The sequence below is a fragment of the Solanum verrucosum genome, unplaced genomic scaffold (genome assembly GCF_900185275.1).
Source record: "Solanum verrucosum unplaced genomic scaffold, falcon-dt-bn FXZP01000170.1, whole genome shotgun sequence".
NCBI classification, from domain to species: domain Eukaryota; kingdom Viridiplantae; phylum Streptophyta; class Magnoliopsida; order Solanales; family Solanaceae; genus Solanum; species Solanum verrucosum.
Genome location: NW_026020395.1, coordinates 1,365,644 through 1,389,693, shown reverse-complemented (window position 1 = coordinate 1,389,693; position 24,050 = coordinate 1,365,644). Strand labels below are relative to the sequence as shown.

Below are 24,050 nucleotides of genomic sequence, written 5' to 3'. Positions count from 1 at the left end.
CATATCATAATTCATATTTATGATTTGTTTTATTCCTAAAAAAATGGTGTTTTATTTCAGGGCCGACTTTTTTACTAACATGTTCTAATCCAAGAAATTGCAAGACATAAAATATCATATAGTATGGTTTTGAACTTTTATCTGGCTTAATTTATATTTTTTTTACATAATCTCAACTTTCAAAAAAATATTGAACAAATTCTTTATAAATTGTCTTTCGGATATCAATCCTAATTATATATGCGAACTTTCAATAAGTAACGTATCGTATAAATTATAATAATGCAATGTGTTGTTTATTGAACAGAACTTTCAATTGCATTAACTAACTTGATTTTTTATATAAGATACTGATTGTTTAATTATGATATAATTTAATTATTATTTAATAATAATTAACTAGTATATACTTTTCAAATGAGCAACACAAGAAATTTGACGTATGAGGTTGAAATTTGTAGCCAATTAGAGACTCACTGGGAAATCATATCAAGACAAAAAAGCTTAGCAAAGGGTTTGTTTAATTAATTAATTAATTAATTTTAAGAAAAAACGATAACGAAAGCTCAAGAGAGACGTAGGTGGAATGGAGACTCAAATCTCCAATCAACTATTTAATTTAATTTACTAAGTACTACATTAGGAATACATAAATATTGTTATCTATCTGAGTTGTGTATCCTTAATCAGAGATCAGCCTTGGGTATGAAGAAAATTTTGTTGTGAGCGACATCTCCGATTAGGTCCTATAATGTGTAATCCAAATTTAATCGAAGCTCCAATATGAACTCTAGAGTCCAGACACAAGTGGGAAAGACAATAAAATTGTTAAAGACAAAAGATTAGGTGGGATGTAATTCTTCAGCAGTTTCCTGCTATTATAAGAAATTACTATTAATTAATAATAAGATAATGAAGTTGTTTAAATAATCAATTATTAATATCAAATTATCTCACATGATTAGTTTCTACGCCGACAATAGTTTGTCCCACCAGATATTTAATCAAATGATATCAATTTCCTTGGCCTCAATCATCATTTGACTGATTCATTTTCCAATACATTTTTACTTGGATGGATTTTTTACTTCAGAAATCTTAATTTATTATAATTTTATATATATCTTAATGACCTGATGTTAGACAAAAATATTATTATATATTTATAATATGCATTATAGAAAATTAATTATGTAAGTTAAAAAAAAAAACATTGACTTCCTTTTTCAAATATGGGAGAAGGAACAAAGTGACTTTTGAGCAGAACATGCCACATAATTACAGGAATTCCATCATGTGCAGACGTGCTTTTTGTCACAAAAAAGATTACACTATTCAGTTAATTGAATATACGTTTACCTGAATAATGGCCAGACATGCAACATATTCTACCATAACTAAAAGTATATTCTTAGTTGACTAATAAAGTTATATCTTCAAAATTAATTTTACCGTAAATATAGATATTAAATATTATTAAATTAAAAGACATGTTTATATATTATGCGGGTATGTGTACGTATATTAGAAGGAACCCACAATAGGGAAATTTGTGGCAGTCAAAAAGCATGAAAAAACCAGAAGACACCAAAACACAGAGACTTTCCCAACTTGCAACTCTGATCAACTTCTCCCTTCTAACGCTCCAAAAATGAAAGTCTTTCGCCGATTTGCTTGACTACTTCGTCATCCTGAAACTTAATTACCCAATTTGAAATCTTAAACCCCATTTGAAAATCCCCAAGTCGTTTTTACGTCAGTTTCAGTACTATAGAAAGTGTACACTTCCGCGTAAAATACACTGAATGTCTTCAATACTATTGCAATTAATGGGATTCAAGTTAAATGGAGTTTTAAGTACTTAATCAGAATTTTGGGTTAAGCGTTTAGACTAGTAGCAGTGGGTCTTTGTCATTTTTTTTTATCAAGAACTGTGTATATAGAGAGAGGAAGAAGGAGTTTTGGATTTTGGGTTTGGGGGTGGATTAAAATGTCGAGTATAACGGATGCTACAATAATTCATCATGTGGGTATTGTGTTGCTTGCACTATGGTTGCTTAATTCCTTCGATTGTTGCCACCCTTTTGCGTACTTCCTATCGCTTATCTATCTCTATATGGTAAGTTGCTAAAGATTGTGTTTTTACTTCAATTTTGCACTTTTTTATGTGTTGTTTCTTTGCTGAGCTGAGGGATAAGGTTTATGTATATTCTAGACCGTCAGACGCCACTTGTGAGATTATGCGGGTGTTTTTTTTTTTTTCGTTGACTATCAAGTTTTGATGGTCTTATGCTGGTTTTTTGCTTTAATATTAAATATTTGATTTGGATTGATTATGTTCTTTAAATTTTGAAGGTTCATGAGCAGTATGTGACAAAATTAAGGAGAAAGCTACAGTTTGAGGAAAAAAGACAGTCTTGTCAGCGGCGAGTAAGCATTTTGCAGGACTTTTATTGGAACTTAGTAGTTTCATTCCCTCCTTTTTGTCTGTTGAAGTTAATATGATAGATTTGGAAACTTTGTTAGATTTGACAGGCAAAAAGAAAAGATACTGAATTGATTCTCAAAAAATGTTTTTTTTATTTGGTGATTCTCAAAAAATGTTTTTTTTTATTTGGTGATTCTCAAAGAGAAATGATACTGAGACTGCAAGAAAGCAGAAGAATATTCTAAATTTAGGAACTTTAAGATTTACCAACAGTTTTTCTGATTCTTGCAGTCACTTACAAGCTTTAAATATTGTCTATTTTTCCCTCTGTGTTCCTGTCAGACCAAAATTTTGACTTGAGTCATCATTCACTGAGATTAAGAGATAGAATAAGCAGCAATTTCCCTGCTGACTCTTTGAGTGATTTGGACTTGAGTTACTGCCTTCTTTTTTTTTTTGGTTTAAAGTGTTTTTTTTATTTTACCAGGTACTTTTAGACTCTGAATCAGTGAGATGGTTAAACTATGCGATTGAAAAGATTTGGCCTCTCTGCATGGAGGAGATTGTTTCACAGAAAATTTTGCTCGCTATCATTCCATGGTTTCTTCAGAAGTACAAACCCTGGACTGCCGTAAGTGGTTCAAAGCATGTGTACCTTCTGCTACTTAATTGCTTTCTTTCTGGATTCTATGCATCACCTTTCATTTAATGCCTCTATTTTCTATATTTTCCCTTTATTTAGTGTTCTCGAATTCTAGCAGTTCTGCTTTCATCAACATTATAGTTGTCATCCTTATGCCATAACCAGCAAATTTTTAACTTTACTCTGAAGAATTAATTTGTTTGCTGAGTTGAGTTATCAAGAGCAATTTCCCCCCCTAATGCATACAGAAAGAAGCTGTAGTTCAGCACCTCTATATGGGAAGAAGCCCACCTATGTTCACAGAAATGAGAGTTCTTCGTGAATCTACTGGAGATGATCACTTGGTATGTAGTCTTGACTCAAGAATGTTTATATATGTCAGCAGTTTGGCTTCTGCCCGCTGTGCTCTATTTGGTGAGGGTTAAATTTAAATCTATCCGTGCAGGTCCTGGAGTTGGGAATGAATTTTCGTGCTGCCGATGACATGAGTGCAATTCTTGCTGTGAAACTGAGAAAAAGGTTGGGCTTTGGGATGTGGGCGAAGTTGCATCTGTTGGGCATGCATGTTGAGGGAAAGGTGATGCACTAATGGCAATTAATATTGTGAAAATCTTCTTCTGTTGTAAAAATCTGATACTGAAAAGGGAAATGAGGTGGGGCGAGGGGGATTAGTAGTATCAGTTTAACGTTCAGTACTTATAGTTGCAGATTTTGTGAATGTCTTAACTATTAGCATCAACTCGCTCCTCTTTTAGTGAAATATTTATTGATATTATAGCTGTAGCCCTATGAGCGATCTCCCATGCTGTACTCCTCTTCTTTCAAAATTCATAACTCAGTGGCAAGTTTGTGTAGAATTAGGCATTACGCATTCAATACCACAAATATCCCATATTGTGCTCCACAGTTGGTGGGTGCATGAGTGTGCTACATGACACAAATTACCAAGTGGTTTACATTTTCTCCTGATTTCTTGCACATGAAGCACCAAATGAAATGAGCTACCCTTCTATTCCTAAATTTTCAGGTATAAGAATGTCTTCCCGTGCTGCTAGCCAAGCAAACTAGCACACTTATTTTTAGGTGTTCTAGGCGCACACATGGCATACGAAGGACTGAGGAAACTTATGACTATCATAGAGAATTCTATGTTCAGTGTTGATAGTATAGCCATTGAATATAGTTATTCTCCTCTCAATTCTATTGTTCCCTTGTATTGTTTGATGACCAGATTTTAATTCCTAAAATAATATGTTTAGAGGTATCGCTGTTCCATGTAGGTCTTGGTTGGGGTAAAGTTCTTAAGGAAGTGGCCATTTCTCGGTCGTTTGCGGGTTTGCTTTGTGGAGCCTCCTTATTTTCAGATGACTGTGAAGCCAATTTTCACACGTGGACTTGATGTAACAGAACTTCCTGGAATTGCAGGATGGATGGTTAGTTCAATGAGTATCTCTGTCTTGTCTAACATTGAATTGACATATGTACAATCTTCCTAAGATTTGCTTGTCATCTTTATCAGGATAAACTTCTTGCTGTTGCCTTTGAGCAGACACTTGTCGAGGTGCGGTTCGTTCAGATTTGAGTCCGTCTTCTGTTTAATGTTATACCCCTAATATACTTGTGGTAGAAGCATATTTTAGACTTTGATGTGCTTAAGAATGGCAACCTAAGTGGCTCGGACTCTTACTTTTGGTGCCGCACCCATGTCAACACAATGTGGATGCGGGTGGGATCCGTACCATATTTGATGAACCGATTTTGGGTACTTTGACCAAAATTGATGGAGAAATTCGGGACAAATACAATGATTTCTGAAATCTAAACAAAAACTAAGATATCATTGAATGAAATGGAGTACCATGTATATAGAAATTTCTATGTCATCTTTTCCTTATATCACCTTCTAGAAATTGCCTCTTGATCAATATTTTCACGTCGAAATATCTTTTGTATTTTCCACATAATGTCTCATATTTAGACATATAATTCTCTTTTTAGATTTTGAATTATTTTTAGCCAAATTCTGCACCCGTCTCCATACTTGGATCCGTACCCCCAAATCTTAAAATTTTGATCATGAAGGATCTGTTATCTAGATCCGCACCCGAGTCCGAGCAACTTAGATGGCAACGGAAGTTCCAAATAGAAGTTACGCTTCAATGGTTTGAATAGTTTACAATCGGGTATTGTGGACTGGTTTCCATGTGCCCAAAAGAAAATGAAAAAAAGGCCATGAAGAGCTTTTAGACTAAGTTATTCTTAATATCTTGCAGCCCAACATGCTGGTGGTGGATGTTGAGAAGTTTGTGTCACCGCAACCAGGTAATGGTCACCCTAGCTTCCTCCCTTGTCGTTTGGTTTCCAATATAATTGAGTCCAACTCATTGACAGGAAAGTTGACATGAATATTAAACATAAGAGATTATCAATATTCGAGAAACTAAAAGATTTCTCATTTTTTGAATACTTAATACTTTACTGTAATTAGTGAATGTTTCAATTAGTTGAGATGGAAATTTCACTTTCTGAAAAATCATTATAAATATTGTTGAATTTTTTTAATTTTTTTTTGTTGATGAATTTGATAATTACTAAGTTTTATTCACCAAAAAAATGAAAATGGACTTTGGGCAAGAGACAACCTGGCGAACTGGAACATCTTAGTAGTTAGAGGAAAAGAAAGCAAAAGTTATTCCCGTAGTAGCAAGCAAAACGGGAGCGGCCTAAAAGCGGCCCATTTTTTGGCTATACATACAATTTCACAAATGTACTGTCCAAGACTAATTATTTTAGATGTCTCTTCACAATAACTGTGATGGAGAAAATACCAATTCAAATTGAATGGATTGAGAAAAGGCTAACAATAAGAGTCTAGTGCATGGCAGACAACCTTTTCCATCCAAAAGGTGACACCAGTAAATGTTACAGTATTATGCCTTTCTGTGTTGCTTTTGTTCTCTTACCTTTGTTAAGAGGGTCGCTAAACCTTTTCCCTCCCTGAATTTGTAACCTACTTAACCCATTCAGATATCGAATTAAAGTCAATCAAGAAAAAGAAGTTTTTGAAGGCCACTTCCTGTTTGAGTAAGCTGTGAACAGAGGGATGACTATAGCGGCTTTCAAACATTTTTATTCTACCAATATATGATTCTGTGCTAGTGTTGTTGGAAGAAGTCCTGATTCCATGAATGGTAGTGAAGTTAATTTGACTGTATGGAAAGCCTGGAACGTTTCATATGTTTTAACTTTTAAGATCATTATCCACAATGTTGTAAGGTGGTATTAGGCAGTGAGCAAACCGTGCCAGTTAGTCATCTTTGAGAACTTGAACTAGCTGATACACAACGTATTGTTGAGAAATTTTTCTAATATAATCCTTACTGCATAGGTAGGGGATTGAATTGTATTTCAGGAGATGAGCTATAAAAGAAGTGTAAGCTGGCGGTCAGTGTTTATTAAAATGTTTAGTGTGTTGTAGTGGGTGTCTCGACCTAATTAATAATTCAAACTACATAAAAGGGTGAACTTTTTGCTACCATTCAACCCCCCCCCCCTTTCCCCCAAGGATAAAGACAAAGGGAAGTAAAAGCATTAGCACCTCAATGTGCTTGAATGTAGTCTATTTGATGTCTAATACATACAGACAGGATGGGATACCATTAAGTATTTTTCTATTACTGGTGGAGGTGGTTCACAGATTTGAATATTCCATGCTGATAGTTTTCGATGCAACACTTATCATCTTTCATTTGTACAGTACTAATTAAACGCATTTGTGTGTGCAGCGTAACTTGTCTAGATGGAAATATGATATTAGAGTTGTTGAGCTTCTGTTTTTAAAGTGATTGAATTCAATTAGTTATGTTCTGTCACTGCTACATAAGTCTCTTCTTTTTCATTTTGTCAGAAAACTGGTTTTCAGTTGATGCCAAGGAGCCCATTGCTTTTGTGATTTTAGAAGTTCTTGAAGCAGCTGACATGAAGCCATCAGATTTAAATGGTACCTAGAAAATAATCTTACTGTACTTCTGTCAAATCATTAGATATGTATGCCTAAAAGCTGGGTGGTCTTTTTCAGGATTGGCTGATCCATATGTTAAGGGGAACATTGGCCTTTACAGATTCAGGACTAAGACTAAGAAGAAGACATTGACTCCAAAGTGGCGTGAGGAGTTCAAGATTCCAGTCTGTACATGGGAGTCTCCTAACGACATGCTCAATATCGAAGTTCGTGACAAAGACCATTTATATGATGATGCATTGGGGTTCGTCCTGTTCTCTTGGCAATTTAAATACTAAGACTCTTCCCTATAGGTGTATGAGTTATCTATAATTTCCCCTTTTTTTCTTTCGACATCAGTATGTTCTCCAATGGAATATTATTCGAAGCCGACATAAGCAGCTTATTTACTTTTTATTTGTATTTTGTGAACAGAAAATGTTCCATCAATATCTGTGATTTTAGGGATGGCCAGAGGCATGATATGTGGCTGTCTCTTCAGAACATCAAAATGGGGAGATTGCATCTTGCCATAAGTGTTATTGACTGTGCCAAAAAGGTATATGTTTCGCCTGTGCAATTTGTCATGAACACTAAATTGGAATGTTAAGATTTAAGAAGCAAAAGATTTCTCACGTATTATCTTCTTTGCACCTGAAAAATGGTTTACATTACTCATTATTCTATTATGGATGAATTCATTAAACCGAAATAATGGTGCTGAGGAATAGGTACAGTTTATTCTTATAAATAATGACGGAAAATAAGGAAGTACTAAGTTTTCAGCAATTTTCAGGGCGCGGAGCAGTCATATGATAGCGGAAGTGTGGTCAATGAACAGGAAAGCAAATCTGCTGAGGTGGATAAAACTGAAGAAAGCTCCTTCACCACTGAATCAGCTGACAAATCTTCAAAAACTGCAGATAAGTATGAACCTATTAATATTGAAGGGCAGCGGGAGACTGGTATATGGGTACACCAACCAGGGAGTGAAGTAGCACAAGTATGGGAACCAAGAAAGGGAAAGAGCAGGGTTATTGGCGGAGAAGTTCATAGTGAGAATGCTGATTCTAAGGGAAGTCTTAAGTCAACATCAGGCGGCTCCTCTCACTATAATGAAAACAGGCTTGATGAAAGTGTTAATGGAAGTAAGCCGTATTCCCCAGGTCGTTTTCACAGGGGTTTACATAAGATCAGCTCGCTCTTCCGGAGAAGTTCAAGTAAAGAGGATAAGTCGGGCAATCTTGGAGAGCCTATTTCATCTCCACGTGTGAATCTTAGGGCAGTTAATGCTAAGGATATCGCAGTGAAGATTATAGTGGATGACACCATTTTGCCTTCATCATTAACAACAACACCTACAGAAGATGGGAAAGAGAACCGTGCAGGAAATGGGAAAAACCCCACAAAGTGGAGAGTGAGAAACAGGACAAAGAAAATCCTTAAAAACGCTGGCAAATCTGTTGGTGGTGGCATAAAGAAAGTGATGTCCGGGAAGTCATCAGGGAAATCTAAAGAGGAAGTAGAATCATCAGAGACAGAAAGACTGGGCTCTGTAGAATCTGATACTTCTTATGCAGAGTCTCAACGTTCATCAGTTGATTCACCTCCAGTTGTAGCACCTTCAGTTGACAACAGTTCCACAGCCAGCTCCGGTATTGAGAATTCCGACACCACAATAAGAACCAGTGAACTGGTAGATAGTGAAAGCATCAAAGCTCCAGATGAGGTAGCAGGGGACTCAAACGAAAATCATGTTTTCGGTCAGTCTTCAAGTTTTTAAAAAGTCTGAGGTAGACGAATGAGGTAAAGTCTGAATATGTTACAACAGGATGCTTTTCTCAGTTTCCCCCATTGTACAGTCTCTGAATGTATATGTTGTTATGTCCTGCCTGTAATAGCTTCGTGTTGGCTAGATTTAATGTACCTTAAGTTGAAAGTAGATGATTGTTGTTGAAGATGTTGAAAATTTGAGAGTTGTTTATGTTCTTAATGTGTTCTTACATAAAAGAAGCAAAAAGTGTATATTTGATCCAAAAACTCCAGTTGAAAAGTGTAAACCTTTTTTTGGGTGTAAAAGTTGATTTTGCAAGACTGAAGTTTAAAAAAATGGCATGGATGAGCATTTTCTCTAACAACAATGACATAGATAAACCAAACTTTTAATGGAGGATATAAATAAGCCTTTTTAGAAATTTGATGGCATAATTGAGCATTTTCCCTTTTTTTAAATGACTCGAGATTTTGTCCATTATTTCAAATTTAATTAAAAAAATTCTTTCCATTTGGATTGAGTCAAAAAAAAATTTCGTGGCGCACAGTATTTTTTTCTCAATCAAGTTGAATAAAATGCACACATATAGTGTCAGTTGTGTGAGGCCTTTTTGGGCTGCCATTTGTATATTGTGGAGCCCATATTTACTGTTTCATTTCCATACTTTTTCTCTTTCAATTTTAATCTTTTCTTTTACTTTTTTCTTTCTTACTTGCATTTTCTTTTTTTTTGCTTGTCAACTCTTAGTGTAATTTTATTTTAATAGAAAGAAACTTTAGAACTCACCCACGGATATATATATATATATATATATATATATATATCATTTATTTGATGAAAAATTAAAGTAATATATCAGATGATATTATTTTAAAAAAAAATAAATTCGAAGAGATTGAAGATAGTGAAACTAAAATAAATAAATTGAACTCTCGCAAAAAAGTAAAAATTCATATAATCAACCAATTGAGCTACTAAAATTCAATCGGTATTATTTATTACATTTAAATCCATAACTAAAATTCAATCGGTATTATTTATTACATTTAAATCCATAACTAAAATTCAATCGGTATTATTTATTACATTTAAATCTATAACTAAAATTCAATCGGTATTATTTATTACATTTAAATTCATAATTTAATTTTAATTATTTAAATTTTAGTCATTAATTTATTTTTTGAGATTTTCAATTTTAACCACCCAATTCTTAATTATCAAATATGTTTTATTTTTATTATTCTATAACCACTTAATATATTTGAATGCTTTATTACTCTATTATACTAGATCTGAAATGCCCGTGCTATGCACGGGCCCAACAGGTAAGATTTTGAAAAAATAATTACAACTTTTCTCTATCATAGTTTGATTATAATGAACAAATATTGTTGCTATACAAATAAAAGAACATGATACAATATTGCTGAACTATTTTTATAAATACATAAAAGTCCCAGAAGTACAAATACTACGATAAATACATCATTAGAATTTCTCTCATGCTCAATTCACGATGCTCCCTAATAGACAAACACTTGCAAGAGAGCTAGCAGCAAATCTAAAATTGTTATAAGCTTTATTATAGAACTTTATTGTTGCAAACCAGAGACATTATTGAAGTCATACTCAACAGTCATAAGATGACATTCATTTTCAGAATGACTCAGAGATTTCAGTGGTAGTTCAATTTGGTATTTGCTTAGCCCAAACTTCAAAGGGATGTACTCATAGAGGAGTTTACATATTCATAAAATTATGATTTCAATTTTTCATTTGTACTACAATTAACACCTCAACTTGAGGCCTATTCGTATAAGCATAATAATATTTTTAGAAATAACAGAAATATATAGAAAAATTTGAAGTAACTAAAAGTCCAAGAATCTCTTCAAAATAGAAAAATAGAAGTACCTCCATTCCCAAAGCAAGAGCTTCTGAATGACTTGTTTTCTCATTTGCTTTTTTAGCTCTTTCTTCCAACTATTTTCTCTCTGGCTTATAGTCAGAACTATGAATCTGTATCAATGTACTGCAAGATATTTCTTTACCTTAAGTCTTCTCATATCAACAGTTATTATCCTAGTAGTACAAATATATACTCAAAACACATTATATCATTCAAAGTAAACATTAAAAGCTTAACAGAGGTAAAACACTCACTTCGAAGCCTCATTCGTCTTCTTTCTTCTATTTGTAGGTATCATAGAAAAGCTGACATTTTATTATTTTCTCAACACTGTAATGCCTACAAAAAATGTCATGTTTGAAGTAATCAAACACAAAAAAAGTCTCATGCTCCATGAGCTTGTTATTACATGTCATGAAATTAAACTTCCACCCTCCCTTCCATTCGGCAGGGAGAGAATACATTAGTTTATCTTTAAATGAAGGATGTTCGAGTATATTCTAGTGTCTAGCAAATCAACAATCACACCCTCACCATAGTTTAACGTATTTCAGAAGCCTAAATTTTGATGTAATTCAAAAAAACGTGTACAATGAGTTGTCTGTACTCACAATAACCTTTGAGGTCTTATGAAAATAAAGCCTAACTTTTTTTCCAATGTCTTTACTTCATTTGGTGATATTCTAGTGGCATTTCCATAGGAATATATTATGCATGAGGACATATTAGATTAAAGTGTAGGAAGATATTGAATAATGAAAACTCTTCTAGCTTCTAGCTTGCGGCGTGTGGCACTGTTTCCAACAAAAAGTGAGTACTGATGCTAATCATCTATTTTTTTTACGTGACTCTCATGAAAAATATAGATTTCTGAATTTCTCAATTGAGAAAGATGAGCACGGGCTAATATAATTTGTTAAATGAGAATTTACCATGAATAGGATTGCAATTAGGAAAATCAACGACACTATCCATCTGGTATAAATAAGAACTTACCATGAATTGCTTTTATGTTTGTTTAGTCAGTTGATACAGCTATGTAAATCCTTTATTATTTACACTAATGCTTACCTAATATTTACCATACACACACATTCATCACAATAAAAGGTGATCCCTAGTTCAAGTTTATGAGAAGAAAAATGTATATATGTTAGGGAAGAAAGTGGACTTAACATGCTTGTGTACGCATTGAATATTCAAACTGGACCACATCTCCACCTTCCGTATCTGAACTTCATTAATACATAATACCATTTAAACCTCGGATTATATTCAGTTCATATTTACCTCTGCTAAATCTTTCACATATGATAAAGAATGAATAGATATCATATTTTTATCAAATAGTAGAAAGCACTGAGACAATAGTCATTAACATTCAAAAGACGTGACATTATCGATTCAAGCCTTCAAAATTTTCATTACGAAATTAGCATAAAAGCGCAAGATATAGAAAGCAAAGCAACAATCAAAAGAGGCAAAAATAAGCTACTTACCAAGCACCCCAGAGCCACCATGATCACTATAGAACATGTAAATATGATCATTTGGATCACTATTCCCATCTTTCTGGTACCTAGTAAGAGCAGTTTGGTTACCAAAGAGAACAGCTAAAAAGTTATCCACATTAACATCATCTCTAGTGTAATCCTGCCTCAAGAGACAGGAATATAGTTTAGTTATATACTAAACGATGACGGAAAACATCTGCCTTAGGAACTCCTTTGTAAACATCCTCACCAGCAGGATTATTAATGATCACTTGTAAGCAATGCCATCATATATGAAAGACAATACTATTTTCATCCTTGAGACCACCTTTTATTAACAGCTGACATGAATCACATACATCATCCTGATATAAAAGCATAGGTCGATAAGGCTTATCAGTACGCATAAGAAAAAAGAAAAAATAATTAAAAAAACTCTATAATAGTTAATATATCAAAAAGAATGAAAATGTTGTCTTAGCTAAACTTTTTACAAACTGATTTGTTTCTAACTGGTTGGTTGTCTTAATTGATTAGTTTCACAAGCATGGAAAGCTACCAACAAGCTTATATTTGGTAAAATCGTAGTGCAAAATAAATCACCGACATTATTGAATTCATCTATAGTTAGAAAAAAAGAAAAATCACACACAATAATGAACCAGATGCAGCTACCAAATACATATCTTCAAATTCCAACATTACTAAAACGGACTCATGAACAAAACAACTACAACTCTCCTAAAACTATTTAATATTACTTTCCAGTAATTAGTAGAACTCTTAAAATAGGGAGAACTTCTATTTGATAAGGCAAAAGACAGCAACATGGCTTTTTAATTTGAAGGAACATATCTTTAAAAAGAACAAAAAATAAATCATATAAGCTAACTTGTTAGTGAAAAGTTTTGATGATAATCAACTTAACTATTTCAGGACAAATCAAAAAGGAAAGAATCAAATAAGAAGAAGATTCTCACAGCAAGATTGAAGATCATCAATTAGAAGATCATTAATCAAGGAGGCTGAAATCTGAAATGCACAAATCATGGAAGATTGCAAATCAAGGAAGATCACAAACCAGCTGTCAATAAATAAGAAAAGTGTAAGATCTTGATTAGATCTCCAATGGCCATATTAAATCAAGGAAGCTGCAAGAATGAATCAATCAAGAAAGGAAGGAATCTCCAAATGACTACATACAATTCAAGGAAGCTGCAAGAATGAATCAAACAAGAAAGGAAGGGATCTCCAACGGCTATATACAATCAAGAAAGCTACTGAAGTAGAGACATAAGGAATGGATCACAAACGGCTGTCTGCAAGCTATTAAGGCTAAATCAATGAATATGCCTTAATTTTTATTCTTGGAAAATAAGGATATCTTGCCTTTTTTCCAAGGATTAAATCTCTTGGGTTGCCATCTCTTCATAGGACCAGATTCAAGTCTCGACCCTATATAAAGACATCACACTGCAAGTGGAAAGATTGTACAACGAGTCTGAATCATCTCACCGCTCCCTACTCTACTTTTGATAAGCATTAGTTCTACTGTGTAAACAAAAAAAAAAAAAAGAGATAAAAATTGTTGGTAAGGGATTGTATCAAAATAGAAGAGTGAAAAGAAAGAGAGTTTAAACTGTAAAGTTACACTCAACTTTGTACTCTCATCAAAAGTTACCAAGGCTAGAATAGAATACCCTTGTAACCCAAGGGGACTGGACGTAAGATTCACATTGGATCTCAACCAGTATAAAAATTATTGTGTCAAGTTTACTTTACACATTTTTGATTCCATTCATACTTGTCTGCAATTTGTAGTCGATCGAGGCTCCTCTCAAGTCAACTACTCACAAGAAGAAAATCGAAAAAAATAGCAATTCACCCCCCTCTTGCGCTTTCACTAACATCAATAATTTAATATGTGAAACAATGAAATAGTACAGTGAAAATATCAATAATGGAATTACATGAACATTGAGATGCCTTTGAAAGAAAAAAAAAACCACTGTATCTTTAGAACAAAGGAAATTATTCACACCCTCAACATGAGTATCCAATTTATAATTTGCAGGTGACTATTCGTGTATGCCCACAACATTTATCAACACAATTCCCAAACTATAATCAAATCGGAATAAACACCTACCACAAAATGCTAAATCGTACGTCAATTATCCCAGGGGTGGTATATTGTAAGCCAAGTGCTTTAGAAAAATATATGAGAACTATGTAACAACTATAGTGCTTTACAATAGAATGAAATATTGTACCCAAGCAATGAATTGATAGAAATTAAAAGTCCACATATCGTACTATCTTTTTCTAATTGATAATTTTTTTTCCTTTTTAATAAATAAAAAACATAATTAAACAAGGTTTAATTTTATATAGTCTCTCCTAAATTCTTATGCTAGAATATTCAACAATCTGGCTCCATGATGGTAAACAGTTGTAATTTTCACTAACACAAGAAAGGAAAGACGTAGTCTATACTATCTCTCAATATTTACAAGTCCTCTAGATTTCATTTGTTGTTGGAGAAGTCAAAGGCACAAAAAAAAAACCAATAAACAACAATAACAATAACATATCCAATGAAATTCCACACAAAAATAACCAATAAATTATAAATAAAAGAGCGACGAAGAAATTTTTTGCAGACATCAAAGAAAAATGTGCCAATTTTCAATTCACAAGAGAACAAATTTGGAGTAAATAACGTGAAACTACTTACTTTTAGCTGAAAGAATTAGTAAAATGGAAAGAAATTGAACCAATAAAAATTAAAACTTACATACCATCTCTACATGAGTACCACAAAAAGAAACGAGAGTATTAAATTTGTGTGTAAATTTATAATCAATACCTTCAAACTAACAATTTGAATAATTTAGAGTAATACACAAAAATAATTCAACCATCCAAAGAAAACTATAATAGGGCAGGCTAAACAAACATCTTCAAGAAAAAACATAATTTTCCTATTGGAACATGAGCGACTGCAATTGAACCTATAACATTGGAGTGAATGAAAGCAATAGGCACTACTCTTACCTGTGACTATGCATGTAACTAATATATGTTGGAACATTTGGTTCAAGAGAAGCATTACCACAAAATTTAGAGATAAATGGCAATGTGAGAAAAGAGATACCAACTTCTTAATACAAATATTCACCTTCTATTGTAGTAGTCACTTCATCTTCACATTGGTTACATTTCAGTCTTCAGTTTATATTTTGCCAAATTCTTTATTCGTTTTTCCATCTGCTTTAGTATAGATAAAAGTTTCACTGAGCCTGCATACCTTTTTTTACGTATGCAAGTTTCTAGACATATGTTGTCGTATCTGTGTTATATTTTCTTAGCCGAGCAAACACGTATGATTCTAGAAATTGGATATAGTGGAAAGTTATCAAAATGGCCTTGGTCTTCCTAAAATAAGTGATACCTTTTGGATTTTGAGATTAAAATAAGTTATTTTTTATCGTACTTTTTCATATACTTTCTAAATATATTGAAGTATCAATTATTGTGACTTATAATACTTTTACGTAGTTTTCAAATATGAAATTTTTATTCCAAAAATTTTATGTCCGAAAATTTACGATCAAAATTAAATTATTTTATTTTCAAAATTTAAACGGTGCCACATAAATTGAGACTCTTGCAAATGTTTACAAATAATATATTCATTAAATAAAGATGAAGAATATTGAAAGAAGCTATAGATGGCAAAAAACAGTTTTCACTCAATTCTTTCAATTATCTTCCTGCATTGTTTCTTTGGAAAGTTTACAAGTAAGAGGGATGGTTCTAGAGTAATGCAGAGAGTGTATTTATTAGTGTAAATTTACATTTTTATATTGGTTGTTCTAATCAACATATTTTCTACATAGTAAAAGACAAAATATCTAAAGTGAAAAGAAAGGAGTGCTTCTAATTTGCTTAAAAAACAGTTGTATTACATTTTACCCTTAAAAATGAGTATAATTACGATATTGCCGGTGGTCGTCCTCCTATCACGTTTCTATATAATAGAAATAAGCCAACAAAGGTTGGACGAACACTGCAATAAGAAGTTGTACCCAAAGTTATCTGAGTGGTACTATATATATGTGTACTTATTTCACTGACAATTGAGCACTTTTATCTTTTGTGGGCCTATTTGTTTAACACGTGTTTATGCTTCTCTTTCCCTGCAAACGGTCTATTCCAAGGCAATTCAAAGTTCTGCAATCACTCTCCTTTTTATGAGCTTTCTTTTTCATCTTCTCCTTAATGAATGTAAGTTTTCCATTCTTTTTTTTGTTTGAGTTTTGGGTCCTATTTTGTTGATTTTATATTCAATTGTTTTGATAATATTGCTTCCAATTTTTGCTACTTTGTTGGTATGTGGTTGTAGGTATGTTGCATGGACAAATTCTATGTTGAATCCTCTTTTCTTCATCATCTTTTACAGAATTTTTCAGTGGTAAGTCCAATTCTAAAAGGGTACAATCAGAAAAAAAAATTTGTCACACATCTGAGCAAAGAACTCAAGATTCAACTGGGTATGATGTAAATTATTGTGTTTTCTTTTTCTGTCATCTATGTCATTCTGAGAAATACAAAATGGTGACTTGCATTTCCGAATTTACAAAATGGCGAGTTTAATTTTTTTTTGGTTTTACAATAAGCTCTATATTAAGTGACATATAGAGTAACTATGTGATGCATTGTCCTGAGAAATTCAACAACGAAGTGTGTACATAAAAATGTCTTTTGCATACTGTAATATTCATGTGTCTTTCAATTGAAGATGGATTAGTTTGAAATTTCAAATGTCGGTGATTTTAGTGTGACAAACATACCACGATTCTTATACCTTCTAATATATTAGACTAGATCTTATGAAGACAAAGAAAACCATAAGGTTTCCATTTGTTAACTACAATATGAAAAGGTTCTTCCAAATCAATTGCATATATCATTTACTGCCACAACATTTTTGTTATAAAGATTTAGTAAAGCTTCAACACTATCTTAATGCTCATCATTTCACTGGCAACTACTGATTTAACTGTTATGTTTCATCTGCTTCTCAATCTCTCTTATAAATAGGTTCATCTTATTTGTAGTCTGATAGCGACAAAAATACATAACACAAACCGACTTAACATGAGAGCTTAGCTTAACTAGAAAGAGAAATTATGTTGAACTAATTGATGATTCCTCAGTCGTTTAGCTTGATTCTCTAATCTAAACGTTGAGTAGATATGATGATTTGAATAACAGTTTTCCAACTGTCGACTTATGTAGATATTTCTTATTTTCTTCTTTGTCCTGCTAATTCCTGTTTTCCAATTATAGGGAGTATCCTGTTTTTTGTTTGGAATTTTTTTTGCTACTGAAAAGGAAGCCTCTTTTAGGTTCTAAGAATAATCGTAATGACTTATATTCCTCCCATTCTCTGTTGTCTTTTTTTATGACATTTTGAAAGAAAGTCGTGTCAGAGTTTCGCAGCTTGCTATATGATGGGTCCAAAGGCGATTTGCATGTTTTTTTCTTCTTTTTTTGGGATAAAGTAAGATATTGTATTTTAGAGTCATCAAGAAGATACAAATAACGTACTCAAAAACATGGTTAACTCCCAAGAACAAAAAATCTTATTTAATCAAGGAGTTAGCCACAAGTAAAGAATGGTCTCTTAGCCACAGTGAGCAAGCTAATGAAATCTAAGAGGGGTAATATATCATTTATAGGGGATAATTTCCCCAACGAAAGATGTTAAGATGGCAAAAGGATTTCAGACGAGTTGAGATTCTGAAATTATTTCTTCCTAAACACACCAAAAAGATACATGATGGAATCATGTGTTAGGTCTTCTTGATGGGGCTATCAACTTCTCTAAGACTTCAATTTCCCATTGTTTCTTTGACACTCGGGGGGAGGAGGGGGGGGGAGAATCCACTTGATGCCAACAATCGAACTGAACATATTCCAACCATTGGACAGTGCAGAACAAACGATTCACTAAATCAAGTCTATTGAGGCACATGAAACATTTGTTTGCTAGCTGAAGGTTCCTTCTGTTTAGATTGTCGAGGGTTAGGATAGCATTTATCATATAATTTAAATTATTACTTGGTTCAATTATGTCTTACCCAAAATATTGTTGAAGTAAATGCTTTGGCAATGCATTAGTTGATGCCAAGGAAGGGATATAAGTTTGTTCTTAACTAAAAGACTGTTAAAATGTGACTAGAGATAATGAAAGACTTTTATTTTATTCTCAACTTCTTAAGAGTGACAGATAAAGTTGTTGATAAACTAAAAAATATCTGAAATGTATTTGAGTTTAAAGCTTTACTTAGATATTCTCCTATTTGTTTTCTGCCTATATCTGCATTATCACATATTTTTATGGTTAACAAAAAGAAGACAAATCCATATTTGATGGCATAAAGAATAAGAAAAAAGTTAACCTCAATTTCTCTAAGGATATTGTGGTTTAAACGTAGAGTTATCATTTTCTGTCTATGTAGTAACGAAGAATTTAAGGGCTAAAATTCATGCAGGAAGCATTATGTTGAACCACAAGAGCGGTGAAGCAGCTTCTACTATCATATCGTCATTGGCTAAGAGATGTATTCGAGCTATATGATACATGGTTTACCAACGAGGCAATGATTAGTGATTTCACAAAGGCGCAAGCACTTGTAGTGTGTTGTCATTGTATATCACATAGATGGTGTGTTCCTCAAACATAAAAGGTATCTTTGGCATAAGAGAAGACATTTTTTGGGTTGATTATACAATTCAATTGTCTATTTTTTCCCTATATTTTACGTTGGACGACATTACAATTTAGTTTCTTTACATGCACTATATTACGAAAAAATAGCATATTAGCAGTAATGAGGAATTAAGGTGTCAAATTGATGCAGAGGGCATTACTTTGAACCCAACTGAGGTTAATTCTGTTTTTTAGTTGTGTACTTTTTCTCTTTTCTAAAATTTGTTACATTATACTTGAGAAAAAAATAGTGTACTAACAATAATGAGGAATTTAAGGTTTAAAATTGGTGTAGAGAACATTATTCTGAAGCGGCCAAGCAGCAAATTAAATAACTTCTCCTAGCATGTCGTCATTAACTAAGAAGTATATTTGAGTTGTATGATACATGATTTGTGTCATACATGATTTATGAACGATAATTGATTTCACAAAAGTTTAATAGGACTTGGAGTGTAGGGGGTGGGGGTGGGGGTGGGGGTAGGGGAGAGGGTGGGGTAAAAATATTGAATTTAAAAACAAACTTTAAATTATTTTTTTTTGGGGGGTGGTTGGGGGGGGGGGGGGGGCTGGTTTGAGAGTAGGGACCAAATAAATTGATTTTTTCAACAATTTTTTTTTTAATTGGAAGTTGGAAGAGAGTTTTGAAAAATGTTTTCCTTAAGTTTTGAAGGGAAGTCATTTTCCTTAAATTTGAAGAAAATGAGTTGATTTGGAAAACATTTTCCAAAACATTTAACCCAACCAAACATGAGAAAATTGGAAAACATTTTCCGGAAAATGTTTTCCTTCATACCAAACACACCCTTTGTGTATGAACATATTCTTTGTTGTGATATGTGGATGTTGAACTGAATGTGTTGGGAAGTTTTCTATTTCAAGATACATCAAGTATTGTCATGCTGCATAACTATCTTTTGGTGTGGCTTTGAATCTACTGAAATACTTTTTGCTTTCTCAGATCAAATCTGAAATAAATTATCCTCAGATAATTTTGCTTATTTTTTTGTTTATTTCTGGATCAACAACTTGAAGATAATTAGAATGAGATAACTTTCTAATATAATTTTTATCTTAAAAAAAAGACACTCATGTGGCAGTGTGTGCTTGGGTTATGCTCACGGCTTGAAGCCAGATGAAGTGTAACGATGGCATATAAATTTGCGTTTTCTTGCAATAGGATGTGGTATTTTTTTTAACTTAGCTCTCTAAGTCTTTTACACTCTTTCTACGGAAGATTGTTCTCTGTTTAATCCAGCCAGAATTATCATAATAAGAAACAACTCTTAATAATACCTACTATGCTACATTATATAATTCATTCAGACCTGTAAACTTTTACCAATTTTTGTTATTGTCACCATTATTATTATTTTTTTAACTAAAGATTACTTGTGAGAGTCTGTTGGGCCCGTGCTAGCACGGGCCATGCCCCTCTAGTATTAATAATAATGTATTAATGATATCAAGCACTCAATTATCTTATCTTTTTCATATTTGTTATATTCTCTACTTTCGTGGCATGTATCCAATAATTATTGCTAATATTAATTTTTTGTGTTTCTTGTTCAAGATTTTCTTTTTAAATTTTCTTTATGTTAAGCGTTTTAAAATATGAAACAAAATTTTTATAAATTCATTTTCTCTTGTGTGTTACAAGAATTAATAGAAAAAAGAGTCAACCAAATGAATTTGTGAAAACATAAAATAATAGTAGTATGAATATATTTTTTTGCACTAAGAGGTAGGACTTTAAAAAAAACTATAAAAACATTGATTAAAAAAGGGTGCAAAGATAAAATAGAAAAAGGGTTTTACAAAGGGAAAAAAATGCAGATAAAGAAAGACTATTTTAGAGAAAATGGAAGTGAAAGAGAGAGTGTGTGGCAAACACTTGTCAAAAGGAAACTATTGTTGGCTGTGCCTCAACCACAATAAAAAATTTCGAATTAAATAGCCACTTCCTCATTTTCATGCCCCTCCTTTCAGTTTAGCTCCTCAACAACAATGGCGGCTGCATCTCCATCTCCTTGTTTTTCCAAAAACCTACCTCTATCTTCATCAAAATCTTCCATCCTTCTTCCCAAATCTACCTTTACTTTCCACAATCACCCCAAAAAAACCTCACCCCTTCACCTTACCCACACCCAACATCATAGCCGTTTTACTGTCTCAAATGTCATCCTATCAACCACGACCCATAACGACGTTTCTGAACCCGAAATCTTCGTTTCACGTTTCGCCCCTGACGAACCCAGAAAGGGTTGTGATGTTCTTGTGGAGGCACTTGAAAGGGAAGGGGTTAAGGATGTATTTGCATACCCAGGAGGTGCTTCCATGGAGATTCATCAGGCTTTGACACGTTCCAATATTATTCGTAATGTGCTGCCACGTCATGAACAGGGTGGTGTGTTTGCTGCAGAGGGTTACGCACGGGCTACTGGGTTCCCTGGTGTTTGCATTGCTACATCTGGTCCGGGAGCTACGAATCTTGTTAGCGGTCTTGCGGATGCTTTGTTGGATAGTATTCCGATTGTTGCTATTACGGGTCAAGTGCCGAGGAGGATGATTGGTACTGATGCGTTTCAGGAAACTCCTATTGTTGAGGTAACGAGATCCATTACGAAGCATAATTATCTTGTTATGGATGTAGAGGATATTCCTAGGGTTGTTCGTGAAGCGTTTTTTCTAGCGAAATCGGGACGGCCTGGACCGGTTCTGATTGATGTTCCTAAGGATATTCAGCAACAATTGGTGATACCTAATTGGGATCAGCCAATGAGGTTGCCTGGTTACATGTCTAGGTTGCCTAAATTGCCTAATGAGATGCTTTTGGAACAAATTGTTAGGCTGATTTCGGAGTCGAAGAAGCCTGTTTTGTATGTGGGTGGTGGGTGTACACAATCGAGTGAGGAGCTGAGACGATTTGTGGAGCTTACGGGTATTCCTGTGGCGAGTACTTTGATGGGTCTTGGAGCTTTTCCATGTGGGGATGAGCTTTCTCTTCAAATGTTGGGTATGCATGGGACTGTGTACGCTAATTATGCGGTGGATAGTAGTGATTTGTTGCTTGCATTTGGGGTGAGGTTTGATGATCGAGTTACTGGTAAATTGGAAGCTTTTGCTAGCCGAGCGAAAATTGTCCATATTGATATTGATTCGGCTGAGATTGGAAAGAACAAGCAACCTCATGTTTCCATTTGTGCAGATATCAAGTTGGCATTACAAGGTTTGAATTCCATATTGGAGGGTAAAGAAGGTAAGCTGAAGTTGGACTTTTCTGCTTGGAGGCAGGAGTTAACGGAGCAGAAGGTGAAGTACCCATTGAATTATAAGACTTTTGGTGAAGCCATCCCTCCACAATATGCTATTCAGGTTCTTGATGAGTTAACTAACGGAAATGCCATTATTAGTACTGGTGTGGGACAACACCAAATGTGGGCTGCCCAATACTATAAGTACAAAAAGCCACGTCAATGGTTGACATCTGGTGGATTAGGAGCAATGGGATTTGGTTTGCCTGCTGCTATAGGTGCGGCTGTTGGAAGACCGGGTGAGATTGTGGTTGACATTGATGGTGATGGGAGTTTTATCATGAATGTGCAGGAGTTAGCAACAATTAAGGTGGAGAATCTCCCAGTTAAGATTATGTTACTGAATAATCAACACTTGGGAATGGTGGTTCAGTGGGAGGATCGATTCTATAAGGCTAACAGAGCACACACTTACTTGGGTAATCCTGCTAATGAGGAAGAGATCTTCCCTAATATGCTGAAATTTGCAGAGGCTTGTGGCGTACCTGCTGCAAGAGTGTCACACAGGGATGATCTTAGAGCTGCCATTCAAAAGATGTTAGACACTCCTGGGCCATACTTGTTGGATGTGATTGTACCTCATCAGGAGCATGTTCTACCTATGATTCCCAGTGGTGGCGCTTTCAAAGATGTGATTACGGAGGGTGATGGGAGACGTTCCTATTGACTTTGAGAAGCTACATAACTAGTTCGAGGCATTGTATTATCTAAAATAAACTTCTATTAAGCCAAAAGTGTTCTGTCTATCCTCTACTTAATATATATGCTTACTTAAAGTTTTTCATCATCTTACTTTGGTTGAATGTGAAGGATTTCAGTTTTTTTTCTCTATTGGCAGCACTAATTCAGTATTTGGAGCTCTATTTAGTATGCCTAAGATTAATTACAAGTGAAGTAGTTAATTCGATAAATCAGCTTTGTTATATTCTCGGTTACTTGGTGAACATGAATTCCATTTGGGAGAAGGTTATGTCCAGCTTAAGGGCTCAATTTTTTCAGAGAGTACTGATTCAAAAGGTGAATGCCAGAATCAGATTAGCACAAGTTTGCAGAGTTATATTGATCACACCATTGACTTTTACCATGTATGCTCTGCGGTACAGTTCTGTGGGTGACCTTAGTATCTTCTTTTTCTTTGTAAATGCTGGTTTAAGCCTGAATTACATAGGGGATTCCCCAGGTCGTTTGCACAGGGGTTTACATAAGATCAGCTCGCTTTGCAGGAGAAGTTCAAGTAAAAGGATAAGTCGGGCAATCTTGAAGAGCCTGATTCATCTCCGCATGCATGTGAGTCTTAGGGTAGTTAATGCCAAGGATATCAGAGGGAAGATTATAGTGGATGAGATCATTTTACCTTCATCATTAGCAACAACACCAACAGAAGATGGGAAAGAGAACCGTGCAGGAAATGGGAAAAACCCCACAAAGGGGAGAGTGAGAAACAAGACAAAGAAAATCCTTGAACAAGCTGGCAAATCTGTTGGTGGTGGCATAAAGAAAGTGATGTCCGGGAAGTCAACAGGGAAATCTAAAGAGGAACTAGAATCATCAGAGACAGAAAGACTGAGCTCTGTGGAATCTGATTCTTCTGATGCAGAGTCTCAACCTTCATCAGTTGATTCACCTCCAGTTGTAGCACCTTCAGTTGGCAACAGTTCCACTGCCAGCTCTGGTATAGAGAATTCTGACACCACAATAAGGACCA

At 34.1% G+C, this 24,050-nt stretch overlaps 2 protein-coding genes and 1 long non-coding RNA gene across 3 annotated transcripts; 2 read left to right on the top strand and 1 right to left on the bottom strand.

Annotated features, from left to right (window-relative positions):
• The first annotated feature begins 1,575 nt into the window (after nucleotides 1-1,575).
• Nucleotides 1,576-9,064, top strand: LOC125839302 (C2 domain-containing protein At1g53590-like). The gene is made up of 12 exons (XM_049518291.1): nucleotides 1,576-2,119; nucleotides 2,356-2,430; nucleotides 2,916-3,059; nucleotides 3,320-3,415; nucleotides 3,517-3,648; nucleotides 4,352-4,504; nucleotides 4,591-4,632; nucleotides 5,345-5,393; nucleotides 6,979-7,071; nucleotides 7,150-7,336; nucleotides 7,507-7,630; nucleotides 7,868-9,064. The coding sequence occupies exons 1-12, from the start codon at nucleotides 1,991-1,993 to the stop codon at nucleotides 8,852-8,854; spliced, it is 2,211 nt and encodes a 736-aa protein (XP_049374248.1). The 5' UTR covers nucleotides 1,576-1,990; the 3' UTR covers nucleotides 8,855-9,064.
• Nucleotides 8,259-23,776, bottom strand: LOC125839338 (uncharacterized). The gene is made up of 2 exons (XR_007443671.1): nucleotides 23,700-23,776; nucleotides 8,259-8,408 (listed from the first exon to the last, which is right to left on the bottom strand). It is a non-coding gene; the product is annotated as an uncharacterized LOC125839338 (long non-coding RNA).
• Nucleotides 21,000-23,065, top strand: LOC125839305 (acetolactate synthase 2, chloroplastic-like). Its single transcript, XM_049518295.1, has one exon. It carries the CDS (start codon nucleotides 21,039-21,041, stop codon nucleotides 23,010-23,012), a length of 1,974 nt encoding a protein of 657 aa, XP_049374252.1. The 5' UTR covers nucleotides 21,000-21,038; the 3' UTR covers nucleotides 23,013-23,065.
• Nucleotides 23,777-24,050: the final 274 nt, after the last annotated feature.